At 41.7% G+C, this 15,629-nt stretch overlaps 1 protein-coding gene across 41 annotated transcripts in view; it reads right to left on the bottom strand.

Annotated features, from left to right (window-relative positions):
* The window catches only part of OBSCN (obscurin, cytoskeletal calmodulin and titin-interacting RhoGEF), a 166,718-nt gene that overhangs the window by 102,062 nt on the left and 49,027 nt on the right, over positions 1–15,629 (bottom strand). For 33 of the 41 annotated variants that reach the window (XM_086707175.1, XM_086707103.1, XM_086707095.1 and 30 more), the window contains 4 exons: positions 10,449–10,724; positions 6,419–6,694; positions 3,709–3,984; positions 31–306 (listed from right to left, as the gene is read on the bottom strand). In XM_086707175.1, coding sequence (XP_086563301.1) covers positions 31–306; positions 3,709–3,984; positions 6,419–6,694; positions 10,449–10,724 — 1,104 coding nt within the window. The remainder of the gene's footprint in view (positions 1–30; positions 307–3,708; positions 3,985–6,418; positions 6,695–10,448; positions 10,725–15,629) is intronic. The other 8 variants (XM_086707211.1, XM_086707248.1, XM_086707191.1 and 5 more) reach the window with 7 other exon arrangements.

Genomic DNA, 15,629 nt, shown 5'->3' with positions numbered 1-15,629 from the left:
AGGCTAATTTTGCATTCTCTAAGAACTGACCTGTGACATCCAGGCAGAAGGACACCTTCTGGCCCCCGGCCTCACAGAGGTACTCCCCAGCATCCGCCTTCCCCGCCTGCTGCACCACCAGCCGCCTGCTGCAGCCCTTGGCCTCCATGTGCACTTTGGAGCTCGCACTCAGCTTCTTCCCGTCCTTGTACCATGTCACCTCTGTCTTGTCCTGGGCCACCTCACAGCTCAGTGTGGCGCTGGCCCCTGCCTTGGCCTGCACCTCACTGCGTGCAGGCTGCTCCTTGGCAAACACTACTGTAGGTTCTGAGGACAGGGAGGGATGTTTGGAGTCAAAGATACCATCCATGTGAAGAATGCAGGTCTGGAAAAGAAGGTCTAAACAGGGAGGCAGGGGGACTGGAACTCTCTCCAATCCCTGGATCAGGTGTGTGGCCAAGAAGCCCCACCACCTTCTCAGCAACAACTAACAAAATTTATTTACACACTCTACTGCTTTCCTAGTTGTTCCAACTGGGGACAATACATTCTATCACTGCTCTGCCTGGGCTGTCCCCAGTGGAAACCAAAAATTCTATCACTGCTCATCAGCGATGTTCTGGGTGAGGACCATACATTCTATCACTGTTCTCTGCGGGCTCTTCCAGGTAGAGACCATACATTCTATCATTGTTCCACCTGTGCCTTCCTGTGGCTCTCTCGTTCATTGACTTGATGAATCACAAAGCGCAGTAAATTTTCTGAAGTTTTTGGACCTTAATATTTGCTCTTCTGTGGTGTCATTGCTCAAGTGTTTTGCCCTATTTTCAACAGCACTGTCTCTTACTCATATATTCACTTGGGAGCTCTTTATTTAAGTAAAAGTCAGAGTGTTTGTGGTTATGTGTGTTTATATACCCTCCCCATCTTGTGATTTGCCTTTCCACACCTTCATGTTTCTAGTGACAAAATGTTAAGAGCTTTCTTATGGACAGATATATTATTTTGTCCTTTTTATTTTGTGCACTTTGTTCTTTTTAAGGACAACTTCATGCTGAAGTCATTAATGACTCACATTGTTTGATAAGAGCTTGAACCACATTTCTCACTGAGGTCTCTAACCCACATTGAGCTGAGATTTTGCATGGGAAGAAATAGACATCCATCTTCAATTCCGTTTTCCATATGGTTAATAGTCTTAGTACCATTTGTGAAAGACTGACCCTCCACTACAGTTACACTTAGCACCACGGTGAAAACCAAACTAAAAAACAAAAAGCAGAAGGGACTCAGGTTTTATACAGACCTGTTTCTGGATTCACTTTTCTGTTCTCTTGGGCTGTTTCTCAGTCCCTACATAAAGACCCAATTGCCTGAATTGCTGTAGTTTTATCAAAAGTCTTGATATCAAGTAAACTAAATATCATTGTTTTGGAGGATTTTTTTGTTTTTTGTTTTGTTTTGTTTTGTTTTGTTTTGTATTTTTCAAAGTGGCCTTCCTCTCTCTGACTTTGCAATATACTTGTCAATACTCTTACTCACAGAAGAGCTATTATTTGGGTGTTGAAGAGGATTGAACACTTCGGGGTGTTCCATCAATTTCCATCCATGATTTAGATCTTATTCTGTCTCTCAATAAAGTTGAATAGTTTTTGCCCACAAAGCACCTCAAGATCCTTTCTTAGACTCGGAGTTGGTAACAGGATTTTTCTGATGCTATGTTAACCCCTTTAAAATGTCACTTTCCAGCTTCTGGTGTCTGGTGTATAGATACAGAGTGTTTCCTGTAGTGATTTTTGTATGTCCTAATCTTACTCTCTTTCCCATCCAAAATGTAACTGTTTGGGATTTTCCACATTGATAACCATATCTTCTGTTAGTTTCAGTTTTCACTTTTCCAGCTTTCATGTCTTTACTTTTATTTTCCTTCATGGTGTGCTGTGAATATTGCATAAAAGTAAGGCCACTCAGTTTCCCTGTCTTGGTCCCATCTCAAAGGCAAAGTTTTCAAGTTTTCATGTGAAATTTGATGTCAGGTATTCAATACCACCAATTATTACATTAAAGGCAAAATGTTCTACTTAAAGTTTGTGAAGAATTTTTTGGTAGTAATTGATGCCAAATATTATGGAATATTCTCCCTGGATTTCTGATGTTATATTTTATCTAGTGCTTTTATTTATCATTTATTGGGGAAATCACATTGCTTTTACTTTTATTTTGTTAATATCAAGCTATTGTTGATTTTTCTGTTAGTTTTTTTATTAATTATTTTTTTAAATTTACATCCAAGTTAGCTAACATATAGTGCAATAATGATTTCAGGAATGGAATCCAGTTATTCATCCCCTATATATAACCCTCAGTGCTTATCCAAACACGTGTCCTCCTTAAAGCCCTTGCCTTTAGCTCATTCCCCCACCTAACACCCTTCTAGCAACCCTCAGTTTGTTCTCTGTATTTAAGAGTCTCTTATGGTTTGCCTTCCTTCTTGTTTTTATATTGTTTTTGTTTCCCTTCCCTTATGTTCATCAGTTTTGTATCTTAAATTCCACATATGAGTGAGTCACGATATTTGTCTTTCTCTGACTAATTTCACTTAGCATAATATTCTCTAGTTCCATCCACATTGTTGCAAATGGCAAGATTTCATTCTTAATGATTGCTACTTGTTGATTTTCTAATGTTTCTGGTGTTGAACCAGACTTGCATTCCTGGAATATGACTGTTGTCCTAGTGTGTTGTTCTGTTGATAAATTGCAGAATTCAGCTGGATAATATTTTCTTGAAGGTACTGCCTTGACATCAACAAGAGGTGGCCTGTGAAAATTCTTCATATTTATCTTGTCATATTTTGATATTGATATGCTATATATGTAAAATAAATTGATGTGTGTCTCTTTTCAAAACTCTATAAGAATCCTATAAACATGAGATAATTTCTTTCCAGAACATTTTATACAATTTAAGAGGCACTGGGCTTAGACATTATTCTCTAAGATTACTTATGATTCTCCATTTATCTTAAGTCTTAGGACTGTGCAACTTGTCCAATTTTTCTTGTGTAAGTTTCAATATAATTCCCTAGGAAATGATTGATTTGTAAGTGTCTGCTCTCTTTGTAAACTGCACAGACACTGCAATACAACACAGATCTAGATTTGGCTACATATAGGTGCAGAGAAAACTTCTACATCCCTGTGAAAACAGGGAAGTGTGTCCCAAAACGCCAAAAACTGTGACTCAAAGCACAGTCCTGGGAAAACTCCAAATATGACGGTGGCCCCAATTTTCCCTTCCCCTGGTTCCATGAAATCAAACATTTCCACCATCAAGAACACTCATGTGATTTGGAGGAAGATATTTGTGACCTTCAGAACGACTCTCCTGGAAAGACATCTGGTCTACATCAGCCCCATGCATCAGGGAGATCCAGATTCCTGAATTCCAATGTCCACCAGTAGGTTCTGAGCAGGTGCTGGGAACATGTGACCAGCACTATTACGTGGAAACACAACCCATGGTGTATGAGAATGACCTGTCTCCTTCCTGTGCATTCCCTCCAGCCATCCTCCCATTGTCCCACCTGGGATGTGAAAATGGAGGTGGTGAATGGGTGATGTCAATGGAAAAGTCTAACTGAAAGAGCACAAGAGTCTGTCTTGGGAATAAATCTGTTCCAAGCTCACCTCATAAAAAAGGCTAATTTTGTACTCTGAAAGAACTGACCTGTGATGTCCAGATGGAAGGACACCTTCTGGCCCCCAGCCTCACAGCTGTACTCCCCGGCGTCGGCCTTCCCTGCCTGCTGCACCACCAGCCGCCTGCTGCAGCCCTTGGCCTCCACGTGCACTTTGGAGCTCGCACTCAGCTTCTTCCCGTCCTTGTACCATGTCACCTCTGTCTGGGCCTGGGCCACCTCACAGCTCAGTGTGGCACTGGCCCCCGCCTTGGCCTGCACCTCACTGCATGCTGGCTGCTCCTTGACAAATACAGCTGAAGGCTCTGGGGACAGGGAGGGATGCATGGATTCAAAGACACCATCCATGTGAAGAATGCAAGTCAGGGAAAAAAGGTATAAACAAGGAGGCAGGGGGACTGCAACTCTCTCCAATCTCTGTGCCAAGTGGGTGGACAAGAAGCCCCACAACCTTCTCGGTAACAACTAACACAATTTATTTACAGACTGCCATTTTCCTGGCTGTTCTGGGGTGGGGGGGGGGGCGTACATTCTATCACTGATCTGCCTGCCTTCCTGTGGCTGTATCCTCCATAGTCTTGATGACTCACAAAGTACAACACCCTTTCTGAAGTTTTTGGTAGTTATAATTTGCTCTACTGTGGTGTCATTGCTCAAGAGATGTGCCCCACTTACAAGAGCACTATCTCTTACTCGTATTTATTTAAGAGCTCTTTATATAAGTAAATGTCAGACTGTTGTGTTTATGTGTGTTTATATACCCTCCCCATCTAGTGACTGGCATTTCTACCCCTTCATTGGGGCCCTACATAGACACCCAATTTTTTGCATTGCTGTATTTTTATCAGAAGTCTTGATATCAGGTAAAGTTAATGCCATTGCATTGGGGATTTCTTTTGGTTTTTGTTCAGTTTTGTTTTGCTTTGTTTTTGTCAAAAGTGGATTTCCTCTCTCTGGCTTTACAACTCACTTGTCAATACTCTCACTCACATAAGAGCTATTATTTGGGATTTAATGAGGACTGACTACCTCTGGGTCTTTCATCAATTTCCATCCATGATTTAGATCTCTTTCTGTCTCTCAATAAAGTTGAATACTTTTTTCCCACAAAGCATCTGAAGATCCTTTCTTATACCTGGAATTGGTAACAGGATTTTTCTCATGCTGTTATAACCCCTTCAAAATGTCACTTTCCAGCTTCTGCTGTCTGATGTCTAGATACAGAATGCTTCCTATATATTGATTTTTGTATGTCCTATTCTCTCCTCACTCTCTTTGCCATCCAAAAAGTAACTTTGGGATTTTCCACATTGATAATCATATCTTCTGTTAGTTTCAGTTTTCATTTTTTCAACTTTCACCTTCACTTTTATTTTCCTCCAGGGTGTGCTGTGAACGTTGCATAAAAGTGAGGACATTCAGCTTCCGTGTTTTGGTCCCATCTCAAAGGCAAAGCTTTCAAAGTTTGACGTGAAGTGTGATGTCAGCTAGCCTTTTCAATACCACCAGTTATTACATTAAGGACAAAACCTTCTATTTAAAGCTTATGAGAATTTTGTGGCAGGAATTGATGCCAAATATTATGGAATATTCTGTCTGTGTTTCTGATGCTTTATTTTATCCAGAGTTTTACTCTTCATTTATTGGGGAAATCACACCATTGTTTCTTTGATTTTGTTAATATCAAGCTTTGTGTTGATTTTCTAATGTTTCTGGTGTTGAACCAGCCTTGCATTCCCAGAATATGACTATTGTCCTAGTGTATTGTCCCCTTGATAAAATGCAGAATTCAGTTGGATAATATTTTATGGAAGATATTACTTTCACATCAATGAGGGGTGGCCTGTGAAAATTCTTCATATTTACCTTGTCACATTTTGGTATCGATATGCTACCTATGTAAAAGGAATTGATGACTGCATCTCTTTCAATACTCTATAAGAATCCAACGAACATGGAATAATTTCTCTTCAGAATATTTGGTAGAATTTGACAGTAGAGTCACTGGGCTTAGACATTATTCTGTGAGAAAATTATTTATGATCATCATTTATCTTAAATGCTAGGATTGTACAAGTTGTACAATTTTTCTTGTATGAGTTTCAATATAATTCCCTAAGAATTGATTGATTTTTAATTGCTGTCTTTGTAAAGTGCACAGACATTGCAGTATAATACAGATCTAGATTTGGCTACATATGGGTGCAGAGAAAACTTCTATATCCCTGTGAAAACAGGAAAGTTTGCCCCAAAATGCCAAAAACTGTGACTCAAAGCACAGTCCTGAGAACTCTCCAAGTATGACTCTGTGGCCCCAATTTCCCTTTCCCCTATACAGTGAAATGAAACATCTCCACCACCAGGAACCCTCATATGGGTTGGGAGGAAGAAATTTGCGACCTCCCAGAATAACCCCAGGGGAGAGACATCTGGTCTACATCAGTCCCAGGCATCAGGGAGATCCAGAGTCCTGGACCCCAAGGTCCACCAATGGGTTCTGAGCAGGTGCTGGGAACAATGTGGGAATACAACCTCTGGTGTATGAGAATGACCTATCTCCCTCCTGTGCACTCCTTCCAGCCATGCTCCCATGGTCCCACCTGGGATGTGGAAATGGAGGTGGTGAATGGGTGATGTCAAGGGAAAACGTCTAACTGAAAGAGCACGAGAGTCTGTCTTGGGGATAAACCTGTTCCACCTTCACCTCACGAAAAGGCTAATTTTGCACTAAGAACTGACCTGTGACATCCAGGCGGAAGGACACCTTCTGGCCCCCGGCCTCACAGAGGTACTCCCCAGAATCCGCCTTCCCTGCCTGCTGCACCACCAGCCGCCTGCTGCAGCCCTTGGCCTCCACACGCATTCTGGAGCTGGCACTCTGCTTCTTCCCGTCCTTGTACCACGTTACCTCTGTCTGGGCCTGGGCCACCTCGCAGCTCAGTGTGGCACTGGTCCCCGCCTTGGCCTGCACCTCACTGTGTGCTGGCTGCTCCTTGGCAAACATGACTGCAGGCTCTGGGGACAGGGAGGGATGCATGGTGTCAAAGATACCATCCATGTGAAGAATGCAGGTCTGGGAAAGAAGGTCTAAACAGGGATGCATGGGGAATGGAACTCACTCTGATCTCTGCATCAGGTATGTGGCCAAGAAGCCCCACCACCCTCTCAGCAAAAACTAACACAAATATTTACTCTACCACTTTTCTGGCTGTTCAGGTGGGAGTATACTTTCTATCACTGCTCCATCTGTGTTTTCCTGTGGCTGTCTTTTGCATTGACTTGATGACTCGCAAAGTACAGCACCCTTTCTGAAGTTTTTGGTAGTTATAATTTGATCTTCTGTAGTGTCATTGCTCAAGTGTTTTGCCCCATTTACAACAGCACTGTCTCTTACTCATATTCATTTGGGAGCTCTTTGTTTAAGTAAATGTCAGTGTTTGTTGTTATGTGTATTTATATACCCTCCCATCTTGTGACTGGCATTTCCACCCCTTCATACTGTTTTGTGAAAAAAAAATGTTAAGCAAGAGTTTTGTTATAGGCAGATATATTACTTTCTCCTTTATGTTTTGTGCATTTCATTCAGTCTCAGGAAGCTTTCCTTATGCTGAGGTCATGAATGACTGACATTGTTGGTAAGAGCTTGAACCACATTTCTCACCGAGGTCTCTAACTCACATGCAGCTCAGTTTCTTGCATGGCAAGAAATAGACATCCAACTTCATTTCAGTTTTCCATACGTTTAATGATCTTAGCACCATTTGTGAAAGACCAACCCTTTACTACAGTCACACTGAGAGCTCTAGAGTGATTTAAAAAAGAGAGAGAGAGAAGGGACTTGGGTTTTACACAAAGCTGTTTCTGGACTCACTTCCTGTTTCCCTGAGAAGTTTCTCAGTCTCTATTTAAAGCCCCGATTGTTTGAATTGCTGTCGTTTTATCAAAAGCCAAGTCAACGTCATTGCTTTGGGGATTTCTTTTGGTTTTGGTTTTGCTGGTTTTTGTCAAAAGTGGATTTCCTCTCTCTGGCTTTACAACTCACTTGTCAATACTCTCACTCACATAAGCGCTATTATTTGGGTTTTGATGAGGACTGACTGCCTCTGGGTCTTTCATCAATTTCCATCCATGATTTAGATCTTTTTCTGTCTCTCAATAAAGTTGAATACTTTTTTTCCCACAAAGCATCTGAAAATCCTTTCTTAGACCTGAAATTGATAACAGGATTTTTCTGGTGCTGTTGTAACCCCTTTAAAATGTCACCTTCCAGCTTTTGGTGTCTGGTGTATAGATAGATAAATGTTTCCTATATATTGATTTTTGTATGTCCTAATCTCTCTTCACGCTCTTTGGTGTCCAAAAAGTAATGGTTTTTAAGACTCTTAAAAACTGAGAATAGGGGCGCCTGGGTGGCTCAGTCGGTTAAGCGTCTGACTTCAGCTCAGGTCATGATCTCGTGGTCCGTGAGTTCAAGCCCCGCGTCGGGCTCTGTGCTGACCGCTCAGAGCCTGGAGCCTGTTTCGGATTCTGTGTCTCCCTCTCTCTCTGACCCTCCCCCATTCATGCTCTGTCTCTCTCTGTCTCAAAAATAAATAAATGTTAAAAAAAAATTAAAAAAAAACTGAGAATAAACAGGGTTGATGGGGGGTGGGAAGGAGGGGAAAGTGGGTGGGTGATGGGCATTGAGGAGGGCACCTTTTGGGGTGAGCACTGGGTGTTGTATGGAAACCAATTTGACAATAAATTTCATATTTTAAAAAAAGTAAAACGCTACATATGAAATTTCCAGAATAGGCAAAAAAAAATAAAAATAAATAAAATACAATTTATTACAAATGCAATTAGTTAAAATCTCATAGAAAGTGCAAATTACAATTAAAATTTTAATGTGACTAAAACTTTTGAACAATATAAATACCTTGAAAAGTAGACACAATAACTATAATTACAATGTTTACTAAATTTTTTACTTTATTATTATTATTATTGTGGAGAGAGGGGGGGGGCATGAGTGGGTGAAGGGCAAAGAGAGAGGGGGACAGAGAATCCGAAGCAGGCTCTATGCTGATAGCAGCGAGCCCGATGTGGTACTCAAACTCCCAAACCATGAGATCATGGCCTAAGCTGAAGTTGGCCACTCAACAGACTGAGTCACCCAGGTGCCCCTAAATTTGTTACTTTATACCCAAACTACTCAAACTTAGCGATGCTTTGATTTCTTTTTTATTTTGATATGTATTCTTAAATACCCTGTAGGGTTACAATAATACTTGTTTTAATTTAACTTAAAAAATAGAAACTGTTTGGGATTTTCCACATTGATAATCATATCTTCTGTTAGTTTCAGTTTTCATTTTTCCAACTTTCATATCTTTACTTTTATTTTCCTCCATGGTGTGCTGTGAACGTTGCATAAAAGTGAGGACATTCAGCTTCCCTGTCTTGGTCCCATCTCAAAGGCAAAGCTTTCAAAGTTTGATGTGAAGTGTGATGTCAGCTAGCCTTTTCAATACCACCAGTTATTACATTAAGGACAAAACCTTCTATTTAAAGCTTATGAGGAATTTTGTGGCAGGAATTGATGCCAAATATTATGGAATATTCTGCCTGTGTTTCTGATGCTTTATTTTATCCAGAGCTTTTACTCTTCATTTATTGGGGAAATCACATCATTGTTTCTTTGATTTTGTTAATATCAAGCTTTGTGTTGATTTTCTAATGTTTCTGGTGTTGAACCAGCCTTGTATTCCCAGAATATGACTATTGTCCTAGTGTATTGTCCCCTTGATAAAATGCAGAATTCAGTTGGATAATATTTTATGGAAGATATTACTTTCACATCAATGAGGGGTGGCCTGTGAAAATTCTTCATATTTACCTTGTCACATTTTGGTATTGATATGCTACCTATGTAAAAGGAGTTGATGACTACATCTCTTTTCAACACTCTAAGAATCCTATGAATATGGAGTAATTTCTCTCCAGAATATTTGGTAGAATTTGACAGTAGAGCCACTGGTCTTAGACATTATTCTGTGAGAAAATTATATAATCATCCATTTATTTTAAGTGCTAGGATTGTACAAGTTGTCCATTTTTTCTTGTGCCAGTTTCAATATAATTCCTTAGGAATTGATTGATTTGTAATTGCTCTCTTTGAAAGCTTCACGGCCATTACAATAAAATACAGATACAGATTTGGCTACATATGGGTGCAGAGAGAACTCGTAGATCCCTGTGAAAACAGGGAAGTCTCCCAAAACACCTATAGCTGTGGACACTCAAAGCACAGTCCTGGGAAAACTCCAAGGATGATTGTGTGCCCCAAATTTACCATTATCCTGGTTCAGTGAAATCAAACATCTGCACCACCAGAAACTCTCATGTGTGTTGGAGGACGACATTTGTGATGTTCAGAACAACTCCAGTGGAGACATATCTGGTCTACCTCAATCCCATGTATCAGGGAAATTCAGACTTCTGGATACCAAGGTCCACCAGTGGGTTCTGAGCAGGTGCTGGGAACATGTGACCAGCACTATTACGTGGAAACACAACCCATGGTGTATGAGAATGACCTGTCTCCTTCCTGTGCACTCCCTCCAGCCATCCTCCCATGGTCCCACCTGAGATGTGGAAATGGAGGTGGTGAATGGGTGATGTCAATGGAAAAGTCTAACTGAAAGAGCACGAGAGTCTGTCTTGGGTATAAATCTGTTCCAAGATCACCTCATAAAAGAGGCTAATTTTGTACTCTGAAAGAACTGACCTGTGATGTCCAGGTGGAAGGACACCTTCTGGCCCCCGGCCTCACAGCTGTACTCCCCGGCATCCGCCTTCCCCGCCTGCTGCACCACCAGCCGCCTGCTGCAGCCCTTGGCCTCCACGTGCATTCTGGAGCTCGCACTCAGCTTCTTCCCGTCCTTGTACCACGTCACCTCTGTCTGGGCCTGGGCCACCTCGCAGCTTAGCATGGCGCTGGCCCCTGCCTTGGCCTGCACCTCACTGTGTGCTGGCTGCTCCTTGGCAAACACAGCTGCAGGCTCTGGAGAGAGGGAGGGATGCATGGGGTCAAAGATACAATCCATGTGAAGAATGCAGGTCTGGGAAAGAAGGTCTAAACAGAGAGGCAGGGGGACTGGAATTCTCTCCAATCCGTGCATCAGGTGTGGGCCAAGAAGCCTCAGCACCTTTTCAGCAACAACTAACACAATTTATTTACACACTCTACCACTTTCCTGGTTGTTCCAGTTGGGGACCATATATTCTATCCCTGCTCCACCCTGTCTGTCCTAAGTGGGGACCATACATTCTATCCCTGCTCTCCTGGGCTGTTCCAGGTGGGGAGCATACATTCCATCCTTGCTCTCCTGAACTGCTCCAGGTAGGACCATACATTCTATCACTGCTCCAGCTGGGTAGTTCCAGGTGGGAACCATACATTCTATCCCTGCTCCTCCTGGGCTGTTCCAGGTGGGACCATACATTCTATCCTTGTTCCTCCTGGGCTGTTCCAGGTGGAACCACACATTCTATAACTGCTCCTCCTGGGCTGTTACAGGTGGGATCATACATTCTATCCCTGCTCCTCCTGGGCTGTTCCAGGTGGGACCATACATTCTATCCCTGTTCCACCTCGTCTGTTCCAGGTGGGACCATACATTCTATCTGTGCCCCTCCTGGGATGCTCCAGGTGGGACCATACATTCCATCATACATCCTGTCACTTCTCCACATGGCCTTCCCAGGTGAGGACTGTGGGAAATCAACCCATGCACATGGACTCTGTGGGGCCATAAGAGATGTGTCCCTCAACCTTCCTAGAAGACATCAGCTTTTTCCTTATGGTTTGAAGGGAATGCTTTCACCTGTCATCTTCAAAGTTGCTGAGACTCAGTGCTCATTCCTTAGTATTGTTGACTACTGGCTCTCTGGTGGGAGTCCTTGTACTTCCTCATGATTGTCTTTGCCATTGTCTGAAGACCAGTGAGGCTGAGTACCTTCCCCAAGATTACTGGTCTGACCATTACTATTTGCTCCTGTGTGGTGACTCTGTTCAAGTCATTGCTCATATACCAACAGTATATTCTTCTATCGTTGTAAAGCACTCCTTACATATTTAAATGTTAGAGAATGACAACTATGTATTTTATAGGTGTTTTCCGAATGCTGTGACTACTTTTCACTCTCTCATGGAGTCTTCTGATGAGTGAAATTTTTAGTTTTAATGTAGGCAAATATGTCTATTTTGTCCCACTGCATTTGGGGCATCTGCATTCTGTTGAAGAAACTTTCCTTACCTAAATCTTTAAACAAGGGTGTTGTCCTCTATGGGTTTTATGGTTTTAGCTTTTATACTGAGGTCTCTAACCCACCAGTAGTTGACTTTTGTGTGTTGTGTAAATTCCCAGAATTTAATTTTTTCCATGCATTAAATGATTCAAATGCCGTTTATGAAAACAACAAACTTCTCTACTTCTTTTTATTTCTTTTTTTCTTTTCATTTTTTTCTCTTTTTTTAATATGAAATTTATTGTCAAATTGGTTTCCATACAACACCCAGTGCTCATCCCAACAGGTGCCCTCCTCAATACCCATCACCCACCCTCTCCTCCCTCCCACCCCACATCAACCCTCAGTTTATTCTCAGTTTTTAAGAGTCTCTTATGGTTTGGCTCCCTCCCTCTCTAACTTTTTTTTTTCCTTCCCCTCCCCCACGGTTCTGTTAAGTTTCTCAGGATCCACCTAAGAGTGAAAACATATGGTATCTGTCTTTCTCTGTATGACTTATTTCACTTAGCGTAACACTCTCCAGTTTGATCCACGTTGCTACAAAAGGCCACATTTCATTCTTTCTCATTGCCACGTAGTATTCCATTGTGTATATAAACCACAATTTCTTTATCCATTCATCAGTTGATGGACATTTAGGCTCTTTCCATAATTTGGCTATTGTTGAAAGTGCTGCTATAAACATTGGGGTGCAAGTGCCCCTATGCATCAGCACTCCTGTATCCTTTGGGTAAATTCCTAGCAGTGCTATTGCTGGGTCATAGGGTAGCTATACATCGCAGTAGAACCAAAACTGGGGGTGACAGGAGTCCATTTATGCAAGAATATGTTTGTGTTTTATTATTTTGTTCCTTGATCTGGCAACTATTCCTGCATTGAGATCCCGTTGTCTTACATACTATCGCTTTATGATAATTCTCGACATCTGGTATAGCAAATGCTCACACTTGGATTCTCTTCAAGAGAAAAGTGTATCAGCTATACTTTGCCTTTGGAATCCACTTATTATTTTTCAACCCTCCCCTCAATTTTTGTTTAGATTTTGATTAATGAAAATATTTTATTTTTCCCGGATTTCTACCCATCTATTTATATCTCTTGGCTGTCTCAAAAATGTTTAATAATTTCCCCCCACAGAGCCTCCTAGAACCTTTTATCAGAGTTGGAATTAGAAACACAACATTTTTTATGTTATTATAACTGTAAGGTTTTGATTTCAAAGTGTTTCTTGCTAGCACATATAATATTCTTTTACATGGTAATCTGCATGTTTTTTTACATGGTAATCTTCCTCAAGAATCTTATTTGGCCTAGTAATTTATATTTAGGATTTTTTGAATTGGAAATCACATCATCAGTGTACATTCTATCACTGTATCTTCCATCTTTATGGAATCTATTTTATTTTCCTCCTTACACTGCTCAGTAATTACAGTGGCCTGCTTGTATGGTCCCCAAATCGAAGCTTTCAGTGTCTCCTATAAATTCCTCATGTGTTCTGTAACTTCACTTTCTGAACCAAGAAAGAGCACTGTCATACAGCGTGTTAAGAATTTTATGGCATGACTGATGCTGAATTTTATCAAACACATTTTCTGAATTTATGACATAAAAATTTAACCAAACACTTTTATTCTGTGTTGAGATAATCACACCGTTTTTCACTTAGTTTCTTAATGTCAGGCTTTACATTGATCTAACATTCAACCAAATTTGCAATCCTGGACAATGACTTCCATCACCGTGTGGTACTCTCTTGCTATATTGTTGAATTAATTTTGCTAATATTTCATTTATGATTTTGGTTTTTGATATCCCCAATAGGTTGGTCTGTAACTTAATTCTTCCTACTATTCTTGTAAGATTTTGGTACCACTGTTACATTTGCTATTGTGAGAAGTAAGGGAGATGATTCGTTTTCATCATGATGATTCAAATAAAAGCTGTGCTGTCCATTTGACATTAGGTTTACAATCTAGAGAAAATATGTTCGACCCCCTCCCAACAATGGAGTCCCAAACTTTACTTCCTGGTTCTTCTTCCTGTCTCTGTTTCAGGGACTTATTTTCATGGGATTTGCAATGAGCTTGCACCAAAGAACAAAGAGAGAAGGTGAACAAATGTGAGAGGTCCCAGGATTCACCTCAACCTGCAGGGTCCAAGTCCTCCTGTAGGTGAGGACTTAACTGGCTCATCCCAGTTAGGGTGGCCTTTCCATGGGAGGGCTCCTGGCCTCTGTGGTATCTGTGGAGCTGAAGACTTTTTATCTTTGGAGAAAGAAGTGATGCTGGGGAAAGGGTAAAATACAGCACCGCGGTGACCCATAACTCTGTGCATGTGATGAGGGAGCATAAAGCAGGCTAACGGCAAAGTATAAGCTAGCACCCACCCACCCCCAGGTGGAATGTGTGATATTGCTCGGACACTCTTGGCTGCCCAAGAACAAAGGAAAGGGGTTTAAGTGCTGGCCCCCATGATGTGGGGAAACTACAGCAAATGAAAAATGAAATTCCCTTCCTGCCTACAGCCCGTTGACAAGTCCTTGACACAGGCAAAGTGACCTTCCTCTAGGAGCTCAGCTGCCTCAATGATGACACTTTGTTGGGGGCAAAAGAGAATCTTGGCTGAACATTATCCCCAACCTCAAGGATCCTGTAAGTCTATTTCCTTTATCTCAAATGCCCCAAGATACATGCTGGCAATCATGCTCCAAGCTTATGGCCCCCAATGTACATCTGAAGGGTCTCATGCTGAGGTTTTACTAAATGGTAATAAATGGCATTTTCCTAACAACAGCTAGCCTTTCAAGGTCCTGGAAACCTTGCCTCCAAAATTCCTTAGAGACTTACTCTATCCCTGACCCCTTCCCAGCCTGAGGGTATAGAATGAGTTACCCCGTCATGACCCCGGTGCAGTTCTTCCTGCCCGTGGGTCCTGTCCCCATACTTTAATAAAATCAACTTTTTGCACCAAAGACGTATTCAAGAATTCTTTCTTGGTCTTCAGCTCCAGACCCCATGAACCCTTACCATCATCCCAAAACCTCATCACCCAGACCAAGGTAGGAAAATTTGACTACAACTACTGCCTTGGGACAGGAAATCCTTAGAAGCTGAGTGTGTATGACTGAGACATACCCTAGATATGAAGACAATGCAGAGTCTAGATCTGCAGTCTCATTCTCCTATGAGGGAAATGGCTGGAGACAAAGTGGGTTCTGGAGAGTGCAGGAAACCTCCATTAATGGGGGGATTGAGCACCCCAGGGAAGCTCAGGAGCAGGAACCAGCCTTTTCAAGGATGGGGAACAAAAATTCTAGGCCTAGGGGTAAGGAAAGAGACCCAGAAATAGGTGGGGTCTCTTCAGCTTCCCCCAGATAGTCCACTGGGGCGAATGTTACAGTACTGGGAGGATGCTCCTTATACAGGGAACAAGGACAAACATAAAATGATCAAATTCTGCTCCTTTGTTTGGACAAGAGACCCAGTTAAAGGGCCCTCTGTTTTTTGGCCTCAGTTTGTCTCAGAGAAAGACTGGGTCTGCCAGGCTCTAGTCCTTTATGTGAATGACAAAGTTCCAGTACACTGTAGGTGAAGGAATATGCTCTCTGCTGTCTACCAAGAACTCTTCTATGTTTCCTCTTAACACAAAAAAGGAA

The sequence above is a fragment of the Puma concolor genome, chromosome A1 (genome assembly GCF_028749965.1).
Source record: "Puma concolor isolate L17-30 chromosome A1, mPumCon1.1.hap2, whole genome shotgun sequence".
NCBI lineage: Eukaryota > Metazoa > Chordata > Mammalia > Carnivora > Felidae > Puma > Puma concolor.
Note: the sequence above shows the minus strand (reverse complement) of the source record. Positions and strands in the feature narration are given on the sequence as shown.